The 23,237-nt window shown below is 44.0% G+C and overlaps 2 protein-coding genes across 2 annotated transcripts in view; one reads left to right on the top strand and one right to left on the bottom strand.

Moving 5' to 3' along the window:
• Positions 1-2,509: 2,509 nt before the first annotated feature.
• Znf8 (zinc finger protein 8) lies at positions 2,510-16,210 on the bottom strand. Its single transcript, XM_006997205.4, has 4 exons — positions 16,003-16,210; positions 12,527-12,653; positions 12,193-12,288; positions 2,510-6,007 (listed from the first exon to the last, which is right to left on the bottom strand). Exons 1-4 carry the CDS (start codon positions 16,066-16,068, stop codon positions 4,572-4,574), a joined length of 1,725 nt encoding a protein of 574 aa, XP_006997267.1. The 5' UTR covers positions 16,069-16,210; the 3' UTR covers positions 2,510-4,571.
• A 115-nt stretch (positions 16,211-16,325) lies between these two features.
• The window catches only part of Znf329 (zinc finger protein 329), a 69,476-nt gene continuing 62,564 nt past the window's right edge, over positions 16,326-23,237 (top strand). Inside the window, exon 1 of the mRNA XM_015990356.3 lies at positions 16,326-16,690. The gene's annotated coding sequence lies outside the window, so the exon portion shown is untranslated. The remainder of the gene's footprint in view (positions 16,691-23,237) is intronic.

Here is a 23,237-nt window from a genome sequence, read left to right as displayed (position 1 = left end):
CCATGTGGTTTCTGGGAATTGAACTCAGGACCTCTGGAAGAGCAGCCAATGCTCTCGGCCTCTGAGCCATCTCTCCAGCCCCCGTTCAGTTCTTTATTAGACTATCAGGTGTTCTGGACAGGCATAGTAATACAGCGTCAAAGTTAAAAAAAAAAGCAACATAAACAAAACTAACACACCTTATAACATTTTACAACAGGTTTTGGAGTCAAGGTGATGGGCACAACACCTGGTTCCCAGTGTTGGCATCATGGTATCACTGCTGGGTGTCCCCACTTCATTTTCATTTGCTTGAACCATACGCATTTGATGGAGCAGTTAAGGAGATATAAGTAAAGGCAAGTTTCTGGCTCTTAGAGTCTGGTTTACTTCCTGGGAAGCCATTTCATGCATCTCTGCCATCTGTTCTGCACTGTCAGTGGTAGCTGGGATGAATTGAACAGACCTAAGATGTTTATATGATAAAAGCACCAGGACGAAGGGGTGATGAAGAGGAGGGCCCAAAGGCATATTTTATGGCTTCAGTGATGGGATGGCAGATAGTGACATCTATGAAACTGATGGAGGAGCAGACCAGTTTGGATGAAAAACGGCAGTTTTCTCTAGGGTAAGCTGGATATACTAGGTTACAATATACCTGGAGGAGCCGACAGCCATTTCTAGGTCTGAAGCTCAGAGGTAGGAGGCAGAGACACAGAAATAGGATGAACAATGCAAAGCCAGGAGTATGGATGCCGCTTGGGGAAGGTGTAGGCATAACATGGCTCCTAGACCATGCCGCCAGGGACCTCAGGAGAAGACCAGAAGCGTACTAATGGGCTTATGCACTCCAGAACCAAGGGGGTAGCATGGTGCAACAATGTCAGCAGCCTCAGCTGGAGAGCTCATGTGGAGGGGTGGCAGCACCCAGTTGTGGGCAAAACAGGACTTGTGAAGCAACAGGGAAGAGGCCTGAGGTGGAGGCTGCACTGAGGAATAGGGAGAACAGGTGATTCTTCCGAGGGCCTGGAAGAGCAAGGGGCAGAGCTGGCTGTCTGCCAGTTTATCACCTACTGCCCAAATCGTTCTCTTACTTGTAACCATCAGAGGTTAAGGATGCTGAACACTACTTTCCAAACCTCCTCACTGTGATGGATGGCCCTGTGACTCATTCTTGGCCAACCACTCATAAGTGTGGTATGTGAAAAGGCTTTTGGGAAGGCCTTTCTTTGAAACATCGTGGGAGAGGTGAGTATTGGCCTGGCCTACTTCCCTATTCACAGTGTTGATTACAGATGCAAAGCCTGGGGCTTTATCAGTCTGTTTACGGCTACAAGAAAAAGGCAGAAGGAAGCACAGCAACCCCCTGAGTCACTGAACTCTTGTCTCAACTACTGTAAACTGGGTGCTCATATCAAAGTCTGACTTCATAACTTTCTAAATGTGACATGTCTAGTTACCTTTGTTCTGGTTATTAGTAGTATGTCCTGTGCCTACTTCTCCTCATTTAGAATATGGTACTGCTTCATAGAACTTTCACAAAGTCAGCCAGCTGACATTTTTCCCTTAGCTATGTGAATGAAAAGCTGCCAGAGACGACACACAAGCCAAGGTCTAACTGAGTGGCTGTGAAAAGTCAGACTTGGCAAGGGAAATGGAAGGCCAGCTCCAGAGGGAAATTTGAGTACAGAGAAGCAAATTCAGGACATCAACAGGGTCTTGTGGGCACCCTGGAGATTAACAAAAAGGCTGATCCAAAGTATCCTGGAAGCCAGGTAATACTCCAGTGGAGACGCCATCAGTTTTGGGGTTCTTAGACAAACAAACACGAATGTGAGAAGCTGTGATTGCCATGGGTTCTAATGCTGGACAGTTCCCACAGAGTGGCAAGAACCAGGCTGACCGTTCACAAAGCAGTGTACTGAACAGCAGCTGTTCTGCACATCTGGAGCATTTGACTCAGCGTCCATGGGCCACAGACATTGACTATAGCGATGGGTAGTACCCATTCCATAGTTTGTTTCCTTTTAGGTTAAGTGGGTTCCCTTGTTCTCCAAGAAACCAGAAATAACAACAGATGTTCTTTTTGTCAGGAGCTGCATGGACAGAGATTGGTGACTTCCCTCACCCCCTTTTTTTCCTTAAGAGAACATGTGGAGGAAAGCGGTTAGATAAGGGTTTCCTGTGAATGTTAAAATGGCTGTTAGAATATCTTGCTCTGTATAAAATGTCTACCTTTTCCTGACATTAACAGCCGAGAGAAAGGCTTTCCAATCGTCCTTTGCAGAGACTTCCTGCAAAGTTGGGGGCGGGGAGAGGAGCTTTGAGAACAAAGGGAGTCACGTAACCTATGCCCCACTCCCCCCCACCTTAGTGAGCTCAGTGGCTTGACACCAAACCAGAACTCAGTCCACCACATCAAAGCAAGGAGGATGGATCGGATGGGAACAAAATTTAAGTTATTCAAGTAACAAAAGACTAAGAATCAGCACAACTAGATTTAAGAAAGAAACCAAACACACTGTATAGATTATGGTTAGAATAAAACATAAACTTTATGAAGCAACCAGGAACATCTGAATACTTGATATTAGATGGTATCTGCTAGATATAAATAATGTATTTTCCCTTGAGATGTAAAAGAATAACTTTTCCTAATTTTTTTTTTTTTGGCCTATTTAAGTAAGGCCACTGCTTTCATTCAAATTCTAGCCCAGAAGCATGACCCAAACAAACATCAACATGGCAAAACCCCCAAAAGGATGGCTTAGTGTGATTATGCAAATGGCTTTGTCCCTGTGGATCAATATGGTTATGGTTATATATACTTAAAGTCTTAGCCCTTTAGAAATATATTCAGAAAGATGAATGAAAAGTTTTCTGGGATGGATGTGAAAACAATACAGGGAAGGACATGGATGAGGAAGTGGGTGGGAGATCCAATGAAAACATATCATTCATCCTTTAAGTGCAAAAAGATTATATAGAAAGATAAGAGAATTCTTCACCCCAAATATAAATATTGCAAAATGGTGAAAGGTTTACTAGACACTACTTTGTATATATAAATTCATGGCTCTCTTTGTTTTCTTAAAAAAAAAAAAAGATTTATTTATTATGTATACAATGTTCTGCCTGCATGTCTGCCTGTAGGCCAGAAGAAGGCATCAGATCTCATTATAGATGGTTGTGAGCCACAAGGTGATTGCTGGGAATTGAACTCAGGACCTCTGGAAAAGCAGCCAGTGCTCTTAACCTCTGAGCCATCTCTCCAGCCCTATTTGTTAAGAACAAATTCACATGACTGTAAATACAGCTTTGTTCAATTTACAGTCTAGAAAACATGGTCTATTATTTGTGTCTCTGGTACTGGGGACTGAACTCAGGGCCTTCTACATGCTAAGCAAGTGTTCTACTATTGAGCTGCACCCCAACCCTTTGGATTGAGTTTATATCAGGCTTTTCTACCTTAGTATTATTAATATTTGGGGCTAGAAAATTCATTGTGGAGCTGCCCTGGGCACTTTAGTATGTTGAACAGTAAGTAGCCGTGGCCTCCATCTGGATGCCAGTAGCATCCTTCAAGTTGCTGTGATAAAAATGACTCTAGACATTACTAAGTGTCCTCTGAGGACAAATTATTGCAGATGGGTACCTCTGACTAACAGCAACCTTAGATATTTCAAGATAGGGGTTTCCATAGGCTCTGTGACTCCTTTAGAGAATGTTGTAGAGTTTTGTGAATGCTTCTCTGTCAGGTGACTTACTGAAATGAGGACAGGAGGCACACATGCTGCAATGAAATGTAGAACTGAGTCATGTGTGACTTAACCTGTGTGAAATGTGAACTGGGATTCTGACTTGAATTCATATAGAAAGAAGCATTACCTTGTGTATATTTCAAATTTAGGCAGAGTTTTCCACAAATGCAATAGTATTTGTTTGTTCAAAACTTCCATTAAGAGTTCATCACTACTCTGAAAAATCACTTCAGGCATAGTAATGTTCCTTATGGTATTTTTGTAGACAACGGCGTGCCTTGCACCAGTCTGAAAGTTACAGGACACTGACCTGGTAAAAATGGGCCCACATAAGAACATGGCAAGATACCATACTGACTCAGTACATATCATTCTATTATAAATTAGCTGCCATCTTTTACAAAAAGGGTCATATGTTATTTCCACATTATGCCTGTGCAGAGGTTTTATTACTGGTAAACTCATTTTAGGGTAATGGAGAAAACATCTTAAGATTATTGTTGCTGGATAGAGTGGCACCTTGCCACGTTCCCAGAATTAGGGAGGTGAAGGCAGAAGGATCAGAAATTCAAGGTCATTCTTGGATACATGATGAGTTCGAGGCCAGCCTGGCCATGAGACCTTGTCTCAGAAAAACAAAGAAAAAGTCTGTTGTTAAACAGGGACTGAGTTTGATACATTTGAGAATCACCAACCTCAAGTGTTTGGGAGGCACTACTTCCTTACGAAGACAGAGGTCACCACTCATACTATGCCATCTTCTCTTGCCACCAATACAATGTGTGGACTTATGTTTGTACCTAGTAACTCAACAGTTATCTGAAGAGTTTCCTATGTAGATTCTCTGATGTCGAATAGCATAGAATTGCCCATTGAAGGTTCTTCTACCCCAATAACATGCACAGGGTTTTTCTCCTGCATAATTTCATGAAGGTCAAACAAGGCCAGTGCCCTGCTTGCTTGTCCTGCCTTTGCTTGGGCCACAGGGATCTCTCTTGAATTTGAGTGTGGATTCCGAACGAGCTTTGAGCCCCGTCCACAGGGCTGTTCTCGCCTTCGGCTACGTCCACGTGGTGCTTCCTCTCTGTTGTGGGTTATCTGATGTCGGATGAGGTGAGAACTCTGAATGAAACATTTTCCACACTGATTACATTTAAAGGGCCTATCGCTCCGTTGAGTCCTTTCTTCTTGACTCAAGGGCGGGTCGCAGCTGAGGGTTTCTGTCCACTCGTGCTTTGTTAAAGCTGGTGTCTGCTCAAAGATCAGCCTCTGTCGGCACTCATAAGGTTTCTCACCAGCATGCTTCCGCTGATGCTGGGCCAGGGAGGAGCTGTGCCTGAAGCCCTTCCCACAGTGATTACACTCATACGGTCTCTCCTCAGTGTGAGTCCGCAGGTGCAAGAAGAGGCAAGTGGTCCGAGAGAAGGATTTCCCACACACACTGCAGGTGTACGGCTTCTCCCCAGTGTGTGTTCTTTTGTGGCGCCCTAGGGATGAGTTCTGATTGAAGGCCCTTCCACAGTCCTGACACCTATAAGGTTTCTCTCCAGTGTGAATTCTCCTATGGACTGTAAGGTGTGTACTGTGGCAAAAAGACTTCCCGCATTCATCACACTTATAGGGCTTGTCTCCAGTGTGGATGCGCTCATGTTGAACAAGGGAGGAGTTTTGGCTGAAGGCTTTCCCACATTCTTTGCACATGTAAGGTCTCTCTCCTGTATGAATTCTCTTGTGCACTGTGAGGTGTGCATTATGGTTAAACGACTTCCCACAATCAGTGCATTTATAGGGTTTATCTTGCACCTGACTTTTTGTGAGTTCTGTAATGGACATAGTCTGATCAAAGGCTTTCTGATAGCCACTGTCATCAAAGTGCTGTGTTGCTGGGGAGTCTTTATGTTGACTAACTAAGTCTGGGTTATGTTCTGAGTTTTTAACTTGTGAGCCATCAGTATAGCCATGTTCTCTTCTAGAAAGATCTGATAATAGATCTGTGTTTAAGCTAAGAACACAGGTTCCCCCAAGTCCAAGACTTTCATAGCTTTGACTTTGAATTGATATTTCTTTGGGGCCTTCTAATTGCCCTATGTTACTCTGGTCCTTCTTGAGTGTCTGACTCTGGCAATCATTTTTCTGATCTAGCTCTGTTATGGAATGACAAGAAATAGCCCCTTTGAACCCATCCCTTTCTGTAATGGGGAATGATTCCTTCTCAGCGATGTCCTGCTCTTTGAGTGATGCGTGGTTTTCAGGTCCCAGAATCCAGCCTGAAAGAAAAACAAAGAGCTCTGAGTAGTTAAGGGAAAAACAAGGAGAGGGGCAGGTTCCTAATACCGTGGAACTTTGCCACTAACTTAGGATCTTAACAACCTGCCCTAGTAAGTCCTGATTCTCCTCTTGACACTACCCCTGCCCTCAACCATAGCTTCACTCCTGGGCCAGGCACTGGAAATGAATTAAAAATGTACCAGTTTCTTGCAGGATCTGTTACAACCCTATCACCTAGTGACCAAAAGTAACACTGCCTGCCATCTTACAAGGCCTAAAATCCAGATGTCAGCGGTGCTGGTTTTTCCTAGAAGCTCCACAGAAGAATCTGGGGGGTCAGTAGTGTGGTACCTTCAAATCTCTCTCTCAATGACCTCTGCTTTTGTCGCCACATATCCTTTTCTTGCTGTGACCTTCATGCTTCTTACAATTACTCTTTTGATTACACTGGGCCCACCTGATGGACAACTGGTTTTAGGGATTAAGAATTAGACTTCATTGAGGAACATGTTTCACTTTGTTGCTCAATCTTAACATTAAAATTTTTTATACGCACACACACACACACACACACACACACACACACACACACACACATACATTTATCTGAGTGTATGTGTGTGCAACATGTGCATGCAGGAGCTCAGTGAAGTCAGAGAGGGCACTGGATCCCTGGAACTGGAGTTATAGGTTGTTGTGAGCCAACTTGTGGGTGCCCAGGTCCTCTGCAAGAGCAGTAAGGGCTCTCAACTGCTGAGCCACCTTTCCAGCCCCTCTTAGCATTCTTGAGGCCTCTTATCTGCTTAAAACACGCATGCATGTGTTCATTCATTCAATTTCCAACTTAACTAGTGTCCAGTCAGTGCCTGGAACTGACAGGTGCTAAATATTTAAAATATCTGTTTCAGCGATGTTGGAGGGATTCAAAGGAAAACCAAGAGCCTGGCCCCAGAAAAGCTCAAGAAACTGAGGCTGGCCGAGCACTAAGCCTTTACTGCCTCTGCACAGCACACAGAGGGGCTTTAGTAAGATGCGAGTGATTGCACAAAATTTCTTATTTTAAGGCAATATGCTCAATATATTATATAGCTTATGGAAATATTCTTATATAAAACAGCACCATGTACATTAGATATATAAAGAAAATAAGAAACAGAAAAACAAACAACAGCAACATCATAACAACTTATATACATTTATGTCCACAGCAGCACTACTCTTAATAGCTCCAAAATGGAAAGAACTCAAATGCCCATCAATTGATGAATGAAACATGAGTACAGGGAATATAGCTCAGTGGTACTGTACTTGCCTAGCATTTATGAGGCCCTAGGTTCAATTCCCAGAATTATAACAAACAAACCAACAAATAATGATCTATTAAGTGGAATTAAAAGGAATGAAGTATGAATACATACAACATGTAGGAACGTTGAAAACATTACGCTGAGTAAAAGAAGCCAGACACAAATGTCACAGACTAAGAGTCCACTGATTAAGAAAGGTTCCAAACAAGCAAATCCATTGGCAATCCAAATGCATGGTTGTCAAGATCTAGGGACGATGGGTGGTGACTGCAAGTAGACCAGCAACTATTGTGGTGAGAGCTAAGGTCTGGTTGTTTGTGTTCTAAAATTTGTATGTTTAAGTTCCAATCCCTGCTCCGATGGTATTTAGAAATGGGGCTTTGGGAAGTATTAGGTCTTGAAGACAGAGCCCTCATGATAGATTAGTGTCCTTCTAAAAAGGGACACTGGAGTTCCGCCCTGCTCCCTTCTTCTGAGGAAAAGGCAGCTATCTACACATGAGAGAGGGGCCTCTACCAGGAACCAAATCAGTGTAAAGACTCCAGAACTGTAAGAAACGAATGCCTGGTGTTTAAATCACCCAAACAGTGATGAAGTAGATACTGGTGATGCACAATCTGTGAAGACACTCCGACACCACTGGATTACACAGTAGGTGTTTTTTTTTTTTTTTTTTCCTTTTGTTTTCTGCAGCTAAAGTATTCCTGTGTCCTGCCTGGCCCATAGTCAGGACAAATCTCTCTCACCCGACATCCTGCAGCCACTTGGACCCAAGTAACACACAAAAGCTTATATTATTTAAAACTGCTTGGCCATTAGCTTAGGCCTATCACTGACTAGCTCTTACATTTAAACTCAGCCCATTTCTGTTAACCTATACGTTATCACATGTTCTGTGGCTTTACCTGTGTGCCATTACATGCTGCTCCCTGGATGGCGGGCTGGCATCTCCTGACTCAGCCTTCCTCTTCCCAGAATTCTCCTTGTCTGCTTATCCCGCCTATACTTCCTGTCTGGCTACTGGCCAATCAGCGTTTTATTAAACCAGTGTACAAAAGCATTATCCCACAGCAGTTTTCTGTTTGTTTTGCTGAACTGGGTATCACATCTAGGGCTTCATGTATACAACTGAACTTCTATCTCTAATTTTAAATGGGAAAGTTTTATGGTATATGAATCTTAATAAAGTTGTTTCTAAAACCCCAGGCAGATCTGCCCTTTTCTCCACCCTGGTTACCCCTCTGCTCACCATGCCAATCACTTCTCATGATAGACTGTGCTCTCCTCCCCTGCCTCCACCATTCTCAATGACTTCACCTCTTCTCTCACTGTTCCCTGCTGGCTTCCTTATTATTCCTCCCAACATACCCCATGCTCCTTTGCTCATGCTGCTTTCTCTGCCTGGGGCATGTATCTCCGGACATCTGCCTTCTTCAGTGTTATCTTCTAAAAGAGGCATTCCTGTGTGTCCTGGGGGCATCATCTACTCTATGCTTCTCAGGCATATTTTTGTTTCAACCATCACCTCCTGATATTGTTATTCATTTCTCAGACCCCTAGATGACTGAGGCTGTCTTATTTTCTGCTACCCTCCTGGCATCAAAGGCATTATGTGGGTGAATCCTTAGGAATGTTTGCTGAATGGACCCCTGAGCTGATACTGTTAGATGCAGCTTCAGGGAAAACCCTGGTCTAGACCAGTGTTACCAATGGGAAGGGCGTTGAGTAGGAAACTTCAGGCCACGACTGAGGGCTGAGCTGCTGTAACCACGTCAGGCCAGCAACAGCTGAAAGCATCAGTGCTGAATTCACCCGGGGTCCCCACAGTCACCCACACCTCAAACAACTGATCCTGCTGTTTAGGAAGCCACAGTGCCTCCAGTGAGAAACGGTGGTAAGAGGAAGGGTTGAGACTAGAGTTGACCAGGTGAAGCCAAGTAACTACGGGAAGAAAACAGTAAAAAACAAAGCAAGATGCAACAGGCAGAGGGGCTCACCTCACTGGTTACCTAGCCCACCAAATCACATGGCTGCACTGGGAAGGGGTCATGGATGAGCATTCCTTCCCTTTAAAACAAAAGAAAAATTACTCTCTTGTTGAATAAAGTATGTGGTAAGCTGAATGATGGCCTCTCAAGGATAACCACATCCCAGTCCTTGGACCCTGTAAATGTGTGATGCTACATGGCAAAGAGGATATTATAGATATAGTTAAATTAAGAATTCCAAAAATTATGATATTTATTTATTAATTTGTCTGTATGTGAATGATGTCACATCTGTGCAGGGACCCAAGGTCAGAAGAAAGCAACAGATCCCCTGGAGCTAGAGTTATAGGTAGCTGGTGAGCTACCTGACATGGATGCAAATTCAGGGTTTTTTTTTTTTTGGTTGTTGTTGTGTTTTTTCAAGAGCAGAAAGTGCTCTTAACTGGTAGGCCATCTCTTTAGGCCCAAATTAAGACTCTTAAAAGTGTGCAATTATCTTTGGATTCTAAATATCACCAAGAGGCTCCATGTAGGAAAGGCAGGTGAGGTAGAGTCAGAGATGAACATGTGATGATGGGAACAGAGCTGAGCGGTATGCTCTGAAGAGGGCCCTGTAGGCCACAGTATTGGGCAGCCTCTAGACCCTAGGAGAGACAAGGAAACAACTCCTCCTGCAACTGCCAGGGGTCAGGCTTGATGAACCACTTTGGTCTCCAGCTTCCACAGATATGAGAAAATAAATGAATGAATTTGTGGGCTTTTTTTTTTTTTTTTTTTTTTTGGATACAGTTTTACTAATGCAGGGGCTTTCCTGCAGAGTTCCTGGGATTACAGGAATTCACCATCATAATCAGCCACATTTTTCCCCATCCACTTTGTCACAGTACTTTGCTACAGTAGCTGTAGAACACCTATACAAAGAAAGTATTAATGCAAAGTATGTTTCCATTTTAACGGGAAGCCCTTAGCTTCTAGGACATCTATAATGGTCTAAATATTAAGTTCTTTAAACTCTATAACAATTTTGATGCCACACCTGCTGTGTGAGCCAGTTAAGGCTCAGTTACTTTAAAACCTAGATTCAGTGGTAGCATAAGCCTGTTAGTGAAAGGCACTTGTCCAGACGAGGCAGATTTGCTCCTGGAAAATAAGATGGAAGCAACCTTGGCAACAACCAATACAGGAAGGAGAAGTGGGTCTGCCACAGACTCGCCAACCTGAGAGTCAGGGCCCCACCTCGTCACAGAGGTGAATGTGTCTCTCTGAAGCCTGGGATGGCACCAGAAGCATTTGAATGGGTGTATCCGCAGACTGCTGCCATTCCATACGCAATCCAGCTGTCAGCATACCAATGCATCGGCCCCATCTAATTATGTAACTTAGACCTTTCCTTCCCATTCTCCCCAGGAAACAGGGTCAGGAAAAGAGCAAGTAATCTAGTCCTGACCAAAGAGTTTTGAGACAAGGGGGCAGATACCTGGTGCTGCTGTTCCCACCACTCTCCTTCCTTCTCACCTGGAGCGTGGATGTGATGGCTGGAGCTGCTGTAGTCACACTGTAACCCTAAGCAACACAGAACCATCAACGCTAGCATAGCTCTAAGATGCCAAGTCAGCACCAGAACCAGCTAAGTCAGCGGTCCTGCTTTTTAAAAATAATACTTTCCTTTTCTTCTGAACTTGTCTTCACACGGCTTTAAGTTTTTTTGTTTTGTTTTTGAGGCACGATGTTAATATCTATATCTCTATCTATCATCTCTATCTCTATCTCTATCATCTCTATATCCCTAGCTTGCCTGGATCTCATTATGTAGACCAGGCTGGCTTTGAACTCTCAGAGATCCACTTGTTTCTGCCTCCAGAATGCTGGGATGAAAGGCATGCATCACCACATCTGGCCAAGTTTTTAATACCTAAATAGAATCCTTTCTGGTAACAGACTAGCAGAAGGGTATGAGGGACAGGTTTACAGAATCTAATATGCAAGAACTGAATGGACCACTGGGATGAAAACCAGGAAGAGGCTGCTGTGAAGGCTGATGAGAATGGAAGTGGCCTAGCAAGGAAGATGGAGCAGAAACGCAAGCAAGGCGGGCCTCTCACTGCTGGAGAGGAAGAATGGCTTTTGTGAGCACAGGAGGATGAAGCCATGGGGCACCTTGGGCAAGCTGACAGTCTTAGAGACATCTGCTCACAGGCTGGCCTTAGGGAGTATTAGGGAACTTAGATTTGGGGTGGGTTCCCACCAGCCTAATTGGTAAGAAAAGTTCAGTGCTCTACTGTTGTGGCTTATTTCAAGCACCAGAATCATGGTACGTACAAGGCAGAGGATGCCCCCAGGAGAAATCCTGTCATCTTCTCTGGAGACAACAGTGCTCGTGTACTATCACAGCTCCCTGCTGGGGGACTGGGCACATTCTGTCTGACTCCACACACTGAAGAACTAGAAACTCATGCCTGGTTCTATCCAGTGGTTCTGAACCTGTGGGTCACAAACCCTTGGTGGGGGGGTCACCTAAGGCCACTGGACATATCAGCTGTTTACACTATGATTGATAACAGTAGCCAATGACAGTTATGAAGTAACAAAGGAAATAATTTTATGATTGGGGGTCACCACAACATGAGGTGTTAAAGGGTCACAGCATTAGGAAGGCTGAGAACCACTGTTCCAGACTTTGCTCCCTGAAGCCTTTTCCCTTCACAGGTTTTGCTCTGTATCTTTGGCTATAATCAGTCAGAGCTGGGAGTACGATGATGCAAACTTCTGTGAACCTCTTAAGAAAGGGATGGTTCTGAGGGCCCTGAAACATCATTCTTTCCAGAAGTGCACCTCCAGTGACCTCCTGGAATTTCCCCAGTTGGGGCATCCACTTGGTGGGGTTCTTACCTGGATGGCAGGCTCGGCTGCCTCCCCTCTCTGCCACCCAGAGCTCAGCACCTTGCTCCAGCTGGGAGATAACTGCCGGTTTGGGAAGATCAGGACCTGGAAATAGGAAAAGACTCAGGAGCTTGAAGGCTGCTCTAGGACAAACAAACCCAGGCTGCACCTCATGCTCTTGACCATCAGGACATGTGGGCACCTTCTAAGCACGTGAGGGTTTTGCTCGGTGACAGGAAGGGCAGCCTCCTCCCAACAAGTGTGTCCATCAGCATACGAGGATAAGTTAGAGCCCCATACCAGAGGCCCATAAGCATAGCTCGGTCTGAGAAGCGGGCCTTACCCACAGAAAGAAGATGCCCAAAGGTCTCCAGCATCACATCACGATACAGAGTCCTCTGGGTAGGGTCCAGCTGCCCCCACTCCTCTTGGGTAAAGTCCACAGCCACATCTCGGAAAGTCACCGGCTCCTGAAACATCACACATATTCTCCATTAGTCGGACCATCTACCTCTGTGGAAGAGGAAGGATGGGAGAAAACAGGCAGGCAGGGGTCCTGAGAAAATGTACACTCTGCATGATTCTCCTCAGGTCTCACTGGGAGCCTATGGGTCACTATAGGTAGGTACGGGCTACCATGACAATATGAGAACTTTCGGCAGGATCAACAAAAACAATCACAGCAGACCAGACAGACCTGGCTATACCACTGACATGCAAGTTAATGACCTAAAGAAATGGTAACTAGGTTTTTTTTTGTTCTTTGAGTATGTTTATGAGTATTTGAGTGTATGCATGTGTGTGTGTGTGTGTGGAGGCCAGAGGACAGCCTCGGGTGATCAGATCTCCACACATTCTTTTACTGATGACCAGGTCTTGTCAGCATTGTCTGTTATCTGATCATCAGGTCCACATCCCCATCCCACCCCCTATTTTTGGTTTTTTGAGACAATGTTTCTCTGTGTAGCCCTGACTTCCACATTTTCTCGTTTCTTTCTCATTTACTTTTTTTTTTTTTGAGACAGGGTATCTCTGTGGAGATTTGCAGTCTGTCCTGGAACTCACTCTGTAGCCTAGGCTATCCTCAAATCCACAGAGATCATCCACCTGCCTCTGCCTCCCGAGTGCTGGGATTAAAGGTGTGCGCCACCCCTGCCTGGCTTACCCCCCCTTTTTTAACCCACTATTTTAGCTCAGCTCTTAGCATCCTATCCTATGTCTAAGTGGTTCTTTCCAGCCCTGTACCAGTTCTTCTCGACACCTTCCCTCCCTTTCCCATTTTCATGTGTGTGACGCACCTGTGTGTAGGCACACGAGGGAGAGTATGTCTGAACATGCGTATGCATGGAGGCCCAGTGTTGGTGTCCAGAATCATCACCCCTTGTTCTACCACCTTACTCACTGAGCAGGTCTCTCCATCAAATCCAGAGCTTACTGATATTGTGAGTCTCAACAGCCAGCTTACTTTGGGGGTCCCGTCAGTCTTCCGAGACCGGATCACAGCTGGGCCACCACGCCCAACCAGCATCTGTATGGCTTCTGAGGATCTGAACCACAGTCCTCCCCCTTGTGCAGCAAGAACTCTGACCACTGAGCCATCTCCCAGGCCCTCTTAACCCTTAAACCATCTTTTTCCTCCTGAGACAGCATTTTAAGTATCTCAGGTTTGCCTCAGACACGATATATAGCCAAAGGCGACCCTGAACTTCTGATTCTCCTGCTTTTAGCTCCCAAGATTGCAGGTGTGCACCACCACAGCCAGTTTTTTGTTTTGTTTTTTAAAGTGGTGCCAGGGCTTCACACATGCTAGGCAAACACTTCCCCCTGAGCTACATACCAGCCCTGAATAATAAAGGATGACTACTCCCCCAAGGATATCCAGGTCTTCGCTCCTGAAACTTACGAATTTTATGACAGTAACATGTACTTTGCAGACGTGATAAAGACAACAGAACATGTATATGTTATCCACGTGGGCCCTAAATGCAATCACATATTTAGGAGATAGGCATGAGATTCAAGATGTCAGAAGGCAATGTGATCACTTAAGCAACGCTACATTGCTGATTGAAGCTGGACAAAAGGCAAGGAGTGCCAGGGCTACAGCTCTTATAACTGGAAAAGTTAATCAACAGACACCCTCCTCTAGAAACTTGGTAGAAGTGAGGCTCTGCTCCGTGGTGCTCATTTCTAGAATGTGTCTTGTTGTTGTTGTTGTTGTCCAGCCTCGCCTTGAATTTATCATCTTCCTGCCTCAGCCTCTCATGTGGTGCTGGGATTATAAACATGTGCCACCGTGCTCGGCTTAGAATGTACACTGTCTTTAGCCACAGCGTTTGTAGTGCCTTATTATAACAGCCACAGGAAACTAATGTGCCGGACATCAAAGGCCTCCATTTTTGGTCCTTGCTCCTGTGGTGGCTAGCCTCTAAAATGGCCCCTCAGTTATGCCCTGACTTGCAGGTAGCTGTGTTGGCCTGTATGACCGATAGGATACTGTGGAAGTGACAGTGTAAAGTCTGAGCTGAGGTCATAACAGAGCTTCTACCTTGCCATCTCCTGGATCACTGCTCTACAGAAAACCACACGCTACACTGTGAGGCCTAAGTACTTCCACGGTGGAGGAAACACTGAATCCTCCTGCCAACAGCTATGTGAATGAGTCATCTTGAAGGTGGGTCTTCTAGGCCTTGTCAAGTCTCAAGTAATAACTGTTTGGCTGTCATCTGGACTGTAACTTTAAGGGCCTAGGGCAGACCCATGAGCTAAGTCACTCTTGGGTTCCTACCTATCAGACATTGTGAAGTAGTATTTATTTCAGGTCATTACATTTTGTGTGCCATTTGTTACACGGAAAGAGACTAAATACACTTCTTCTAATGTCTTTCATATTGCTTATTCCCTGACAAACTGCCAGCCTAATGGCTGTCACCTGAGACTTGACTGGGGCTGGGGAATCCACCTTCACCACGGCTCATTCATATGGCTGTTGGCAGGCCTCAGTTCTCCACAATGGTCACATTTCATAGAAAACTAAAATAACATGAACCTGATCATCTGCAATCTAAGACTTTCAATAAGCCCATTTTGTACACAAGATGTAAAACAATGCAAATCTCCCCTTAAGCAAACCAATACCCTCCCCCCAAATACGTAATTTCAAAGTTGCAGAACTTACATATGAATTAGTTTTGGCTTTTGTTAGGTGGACTGTGGAGAACAGTAATAAGCAGCCAGTTTGTCTACAAAGTACTGGAACTTCGATGACCAAACGCTTGGCAAACACTGGCAGCCCTACCTACCACGGTTTTCCCACGGCCCCGCAGGGGGTGACCCTTGGAGTTACTCTTATCTTACTAACTTGGTGCCTGTGCCCTCATGAAGTTATTATGCCTTATTTGCAAAATAGGGGCCTTCATGGTACTGACATGCCCCGAAAGTCTGTTGATTCTACTACGCTTTAGGACGTGTCCTGAGGACCGTATCGGCAATGTGGGTGCTTTGTAACGCCAGCCAGCCAGCCAGCCACCTGTCATCACTGAGACACGTCTCTCTGGATGTGTGGGAAGGGGTTGGCCAGAGAGGGGGTGAACCCCCGATCCTGTCCTCTGGGAAATGACCACCCCTCTCCTCCCACACACAGCAGGGAGACAGCAGGTTGGAGCATGCGTACTGAGGACGGGGGTGGGGACTGGGTTCGGACCCGGGCTGGGCGGTTGAGCCACTGCGTTCGCTTCCCCTGTGGAAAAAAGCGCCGGGGGTCACAGGCCATTCCGTGGGGGAAGCGGGGCCCGGAGTCCACTCGGTCATCACTGTTACCTTCAGTTGTGTGGCTTGCGGCCGCCAGGCCATCGCCATTGTTGCCGTTTGGTCCTGCGGGTCCATCTCGGGCGAACAGGTCAGCAACCGACGTCCAAGACGACCCCTAATCTAAAGCGCACCCCCCGTCGTAAGGACCACCCGACCAGCCTCCCGCTGGACAATGGCGGCAGTGCCAGGGACGCCGAGACTACAACTCCCAGAAGGCCACGCGCTGAGACGCAGCACTGGACCAATAGGAGCTACCTCCAGCCCAGGGTTGACCAATGGGGAAGTCCTGGCCTCTGGTCGGAGGGAGTCCTGTTGATTAAGGAGCCTGCCCGAGTACTAGCAGAGCCGAGCTTTTATCCCGTTACTTGCGGGTGCGGGCATCGCTCGGTCCCGGTTACCCTGAAAATCGTCCTCTCACCCTCATGGCTGAGTTTAGGGCACGTATGCATCTGAGCAGTGAGGGGAACGCTCGGCAGCAAGGCCTTGTTGTTAGAATTGGTCAATCCGACTTGCTGCTGGAATTAAATGCACAAGAGACCTGGGGATTTCTTCCTTTTACTCTGTGTACTCCGGTTACACTGACATTTACGTGAAACAAAATTACATGAACATTTAAGAGCTTTCTTAATATAACAGGCTTTGAAGGACTAATGACCGGAAAGGGAAAAACGAGGCTTCCCAGATTTCGTTTCTTCAGGTAAGACAGCCATTTAAAGGTGTAATTGTTACAGCACAGATGAAAAGATACCCTGGAAGTCGGGAGCTAAGGAATACCAGAGAGTCAACAAACTTCACACAGATTTATTGGGAAGGAAAAAACTTCAGAAGGGTGGATGCTTCTGCTCATCGAGAAACTGGGGATAACTGAGCAGAAGGCAGAGTTTTATATAGAGTTTCTTGGGGGTGGGGTGGGGAGTGAGATGGGTGGAGGCGTGGGGGTGGAACTTTTCAGGGTGAAGCTTTCCAGGGTGGGGATTGGTGGGATTTCAAGTCCAGAGCTTGGGCTTTTACTCGGGATGGGGGGGGGGGGGGAGAGGGGAGGGGGACTGGGTCCCGCCGTTAGGGTAGTTAGAGTGTTCTCTGGGTGGAACCTGACAGTTGGAAGTCCTCAGGGGGAGTGGCCAGGCCATTCGTGTGCCTCGAGGGGTTTACAAAAGGTACACCCGTAATCCCAGCGTTTAAGAGATGGAAGCAATAGGATCCGTGAGTTCACGCTTTGCAAAACAGCATGTTGAAGGCTGCACTCCGAGGGGTGGGGAGTTGGGAGATGGAAGACGAAAGAAGGAGAAAACATATCACACACACACACACACACACACACACACACACACACACACACACACACTTTTTTTTCCTTCAAACTAAGGACTAGGTACAAGTAGGAAAGAAAAGGACTGGGGTGGCGGTGCACACCTCTAAAAGGCAGGCAGAACTCTGTGAGTTTGAGGCTAACCTGGTCTGCATAGTGAGTTCCAGGCAATTAGAACTACATAGAGAGACCTTATCTAAAAAATAAATAAATAAAATAAAATAAAAAAAGGAACAAAAGAAAAGCAAATGAGTACTTGCTAGTATTCACCAGGCTGATGATGTAGTGGGAAAAGACAGAAAAATAAACTACACCCTTAAAGAGACAGAGAGCAGCAGGTATGGAACAGCAGGCCCTGCCCCTCCTCCACTCCCCCCAGTACTGAATATTGAACCTACATCTTCATGCATGAGAGGCAAGTGATCTATTATGGAGCTACAGTCCCAGAAAACAGCATGTCCTGATGACATCCTTTCAATCTCATCCTGACTTTTCGCTCTCCCTCCCTTCATCCCCGTACTTAACTTTGTTCTGGCATCGTCCCCACCAGTCCCCACACACGTGGGTCCCCACACGCGTGGTTCTGACAGTAACAGTAGTATTACAACTGGTGCTCAGGGTCTGGATTTGCTATTTCCTGGTCCTTGGCCTCTTTTCCAAAGAATTGAAAATAGAAGTTCACAGAAACACAAGAAATAAGATAATTTCATTTGTAGCAAAGTGATATTATAGATTGTGTAGGATACACTATTCAAGATTGACAGTGGGTCATGTGAGCGAAGGTTCTCAGTGTCCAGATTATTGTTCAGGACTTCCTTTTATGGGACTCAAGGGAAGGTGGTGCCGGTTACTAGGGATGTAGTTTGGGTGATTCTCTACTTTGATTGATAGATTAGGTCATCTATTCATTTTCTCTACCATGCATGTCCCTTTATAATGCATATGATTTTATTTATTTATTTATTTATTTATTTATTTATTTATTTATTTATTTGGTTTTTTGAGACAGGGTTTCTCTGTGTAGCTTTGAGCCTTTCCTGGGACTCACTTGGTAGCCCAGGCTGGCCTCGAACTCACAGAGATCTGCCTGGCTCTGCCTCCCGAGTGCTGAGATTAAAGGCGTGCGCCACCACCGCCTGGCATATAATGCATATGATTTTAATCATACATGTGCCCAATTATGCATAGGCATAAGGTGGTAAATAGGAAGTTCTCCCTAAAAGGTTACAGTTTTGCCTTCTTGTGCATGCATCCGAAACTAGTTCAGGCTGGACTGGCTCTTTCATTCTTCATACACAGATACGTTGAGAGTATTCTTGAACTTTAAAACTGTCTAATTTGAACAGTTCCAAGGGCAGGGAAACATGTATCATTGTTAGATGGAAGTATGTGTAGCCTGATGCAGACAGAGATGGGTTCTGAGGTTTCTAGGTGCATTGTTCAGAGAGTGGTGTGTGTGTATAGTATGTACAACTGAAGGACCTAGGCTGCCAAGTGCATTATTACAAGAGGAGTGCGTGTGCAAACCCCAAATCAAATGAGTGTCCCAGGGCACTAAACTGCCTCTCTTGCTTGCCTGCCTCAGTATCAGGCAATGTGGTAATTTGAATGAGAAATTTCCCCGTAGTCTCAGGCATTTGAATACGTGGTCTCCAGTGGGTGGTGCTCTTTGGGGTACAGCCTTGCTGTGGGAAGTATTAGACTTGAGGACTGCGCGGGTGTGTGTGTGTGTGTGTGTGTGTGTGTCTCTGCAACCACTACAGAGAGCAGAGTATCCGAGGGAAGCAAAAAGGTAGTTCAGTTCAACATGACTAAGTAGCTGGTGTTGGATCAAACTTCGGAAGTCTGACCCCCACATAATTTTTTTAGGGATATGCATGCATATGATATTAATCATACATGTGCCCAATTATGCATAGGCATAAGGTAGTAAATAGGAAGTTCTCCCTAAAAGGTTACAGTTTTGCCTTCTTATGCATGCGTCCGAAACTAGTTCAGGCTGGATTGGCTCTTTCATTGGCACAGCACAATTTGGTGAAAACTTTCCTGGTAATAATCCTGATCAGGCAGCTCGAGCTTGATGGAGCCACTGAAGAGAGTAGAGCTGCCACAGTGCCAGTGAATATGGTGATTTTTCTAACTGGGTAACGGTCACTCAAGAGATTGGCAGCCCCTTTCATGCCGCAGCAGCCATTCAAATAACTTTTCAAAAAGGACCTTGCTTTGAATGCAGAAATAAAGGACATTGGAAAAATGAATGTAAAAAATCCAGCAATCCTGTCCCTCACCTTTGCTCATGACATAAAAAGGGAAAACTTTGGGTTAAGGAATGTTGATCCAAATTTGATAAGGATAGTAAGCCTTTAAACTCCTAAGGGGGATACCTAGAAGAAGAATCATCCAGCCCTAGAATCAAGGTGGGGGGAATTGACTCAGACAACAAGAAATGAACCAGGCTTAAAATCAGTTTCTGGTCATTTAGGAGGAACAATAGGATCTAATGCAAATGGAATTAAGTTCATTAGCTTTATGGACAAGACCATTCTCAGCTGTTGGACATAGGATGAGCTTATACACTGAAGACTAGTCCTTTAGAGCAGTGATTCTCAACTGTGGGTTGAATATCAGGTATCCTGCATGTAAAATATTTACATTAGATGCATAATAGTAGCAAAATTGCAGTTATGAAGTAGCAATGAAATAATTTTATGGTTGAAGGTCACCATAACATAAATAACTGTATTAAAGGTTTGCAGCATTAGGAAGGTTGAGAGCCACTGTTATTTTAGACACTGGGGCTGATCATTCAGTTATTTCTCAAGAGCAATGGCCCCACACTGGTCAATGTCTAGTGGCCCACCTTTACAAGGTATTGGAGGCCAATAGGATTCTTTAAAAAGTACCAATGTCTTAATTTGGACTGATAAAGATTCTTCTGGCACTGTGCAGCCTTACATTGTCTGGGAACTTTTATAAAATCTGTGAGGAAGAGATATATTACAACAAATGCAAGCAGTAATTACTATTGCTACTAATAAATCATCTGATCATTATAATTCAAGAAAGTGTAGCTCCTCTAACTGGGGTCATTGATCAAGGGCCATTCATACAGCCTTTATAACTTCAGTGGATCTCTGATGACCTAGTATGGATTGATCAATGTCCCCTTCATGACAAAAATTTAAAACTGGCCCGACTTCAAGTAAAGGAATAGTTGCAACTAGGACATATAGAACCTTCAGTTAATCCTTGGACTCAACTATTTTTGTAATTCATAAAAGGGCAAAGAATAATTTTTTTTTGAGACAGGGTTTCTCCGATTAGCCCTGGATGTCTTGGAACTCACTCTGTAGACCAAACTGGTCTCAAACGAAGAGAGCCTGCTTCTGCCTCCTGGAATGCTGGGATTAAAGGCATGCACCACCATTGTATGGTTCAAAGAATAAAATTTGACTGTTATATGATCTTAGGGGCATAAATATGACTATGAAAACAATGGTGGCCCTACAGCCAGGGCCTGCTATGATTCCTCAAGAACATTACATTATTATGATTGACTTAAAAGACTGCTTTTTCTCTATTCCTTTACATCCTGATGATAAGGAACATTTTGCATTCTCTGTTCCTACTTTAAACAATCAACACCCATTGACCCAATATCAGTGGAAATTTTTACCATAAGGGATGAACATTAGCCCCACTAATGGTTAATATTATATACACAAATCACTTAAGCCAATGCTGATTCAATTTCGGGAAGTATTGGCCATTATATGGCGGACATTCTCCACTTCCCACTCACCTAATCAATACTTAAACAAGTGCTTGATTTTTATGGTAAATAGAGCAAAATTTAAACATAGCTCTATATAAAATTCAAAAACAATCACTTTATAATTAATTAGTGTACATTCAAACAACAAATTTGCCATCATGCTCTCAGCTTAAAACTTCCCAAACAATGTACTTCAGCTACTTAGAAAAAACTTTGGGCCATGTTAATTGGGTACATTTTTATCTGCCTACTACTACTAAAGTCTTGATTCTGCTCTCTCACTTGCTTTCTGGAGACTTGGTTAAACTCTATAAAAAACATAACACTTGAAGCAGAGCAAGTTATTAGTTTATTAAGTAAAGCTTCTGCTAAAGTTGTAGCTCATAGAATTAATCCCTTACTTCCTCGTCAATTATTTATCCTTCCTACTTAACACCTACAGGAGTTACATATCAACAAAGTATGGTATTATAGAAATTTATGCATGTTATAATTCTCTGCATTGATCCATAACTCCTTATTTACAAGAAATTATACACTTGGTAATGATGGGAAGAGCATGTCTTAAACAAATTACTGGTTAAAGAGCCTACAGAAATGATTGTACCATTAAATAAAATGCAGGTTGGTTATTTGTTCCACATAATTGGCGGGTAGCATTAGCATGTTACTTGAGATCTATAGATAATTATTAACCTAAGATCTCCTTTTAAATTATCTTGAAGATACCCCATGAATATTGCCTAAAATTACATCTAAAAATTCTATGGTTTTAAAAACTTTCATTGCTTTTAAAGGATGGTTCTTCAAAAGGACAAGGAGCTTATGTTTTATATACAGATTTCAAATCCTTCACAAAAAAGATTGTACTCACCCCTGGTAGTACAACTCACAGTCTGAACTCACTGTAGTCAGTAGGCTTTTTTTTTTTTTTTTTTTTTTGAGACAGGGTTTCTCTGTGTTGCCCTGGCTATCCTGGAACCTGCTCTGTAGACCAGGTTGGCTTTGAACTCAGAGATCTACCTGCCTCTGCCTCTCCAGTGCTGGGATTAAAGACGTGTGCCACCACTGTCTGGCTAATCAATCAGCTTTTATTAGATGTTTCTCAGCCATTGAATATTTTAACTGACTACATATTGTGCTCAAACTGTTTTTCGTTTCTTAGAAACTGCAGACTTTAACCCAACCCTCTACTAGTGCTATTTCATAATTATTTCTCTCCCTTCAGATGTCTATATGATAATGGCCTCAACATTTTTTTCATAACTCATATTCATGCTCATTCTAATCTTCCAGGCGTTCCTTAACATCCACTAATACTCCAGCCGATGTGCTGGCTTCCTTCTCACCACTAATACTTTCTTTTCAGGCAGCTCAAGCCACAAAAACAATCTCACCAACTTCCTCACCTTCTTGTACTTTCACACTACTGCCCTCTACTGGTGGAATTAATTCTCAAGGTATAAAATCTAATGCCGTGTGGCAGATGTTATTAGTATCTCAGAATTTGGACGTTTAAAATATGTTCATGTAGCCTGGCGTAGTGGTACACACCTTTAATCTCGGCACTTAGGAGGCCAAGGTAGACAGATCTCTGAGTTCGAGGCCAGCGTGGTCTACAGAGTGAGTTCCAGGATAGCCAAGGCTACAGGAAACCCTGTCTAGGAAAAAAAGAGTAAAGTTTATATAATGGTTGATACTTTTCTAATATGATTGTTGCTTCTTCTCACAGGACTGAAACAATTTCAGATGCCATTAATCATTTTTTATACCCTTTTTCCTTTCTAGGACCCTCCTTACAACTAAAAACTAATAATGGTCCTGCTTATACTAGCAAATGCTTTAAGGAATTTTGCAATTTATGGAACATTTACTGGAATTCCTTATAATCCACAGAGTAAAACTATTGTGAAATGATACAATCAAATACTTGAATGGCAAATTTAAAAAATAAAAATGGGGGTATAGACACCCATGTAAACCCCACATACAATGCTACATTTAGCTATGCTAACTTTAAGTTTTTTTTTTTTTATTTTTTGCTTTAAAGGATGTTTCTTCTGTTGTACAAAAGTATTTTGCCCTAATGGAGATACAGCCTAAAGTTTATTTTAATAGAAAGATCTAAGCACTAATCAATGGAAAGGGCCAGATGCTCTT

Source organism: Peromyscus maniculatus, chromosome 1 (assembly GCF_049852395.1).
Source record: "Peromyscus maniculatus bairdii isolate BWxNUB_F1_BW_parent chromosome 1, HU_Pman_BW_mat_3.1, whole genome shotgun sequence".
In the NCBI taxonomy this organism is placed as follows: Eukaryota; Metazoa; Chordata; class Mammalia; order Rodentia; family Cricetidae; genus Peromyscus; species Peromyscus maniculatus.
Note: the sequence above shows the minus strand (reverse complement) of the source record. Positions and strands in the feature narration are given on the sequence as shown.

Bases quoted from the DNA above. Each gene is read 5' to 3' on its own strand.
- Znf8 (XM_006997205.4), bottom strand. From the start codon at position 16,068: ATGGACCCGCAGGACCAAACGGCAACAATGGCGATGGCCTGGCGGCCG. The intron at 12,654-16,002 runs GTAACAGTGATG...GTGATGTTTCAG, and splicing joins CGCAAGCCACACAACTGAAG to GAGCCGGTGACTTTCCGAGA. The intron at 12,289-12,526 runs GTAAGGCCCGCT...TCCTATTTCCAG, and splicing joins TGGGCATCTTCTTTCTGTGG to GTCCTGATCTTCCCAAACCG.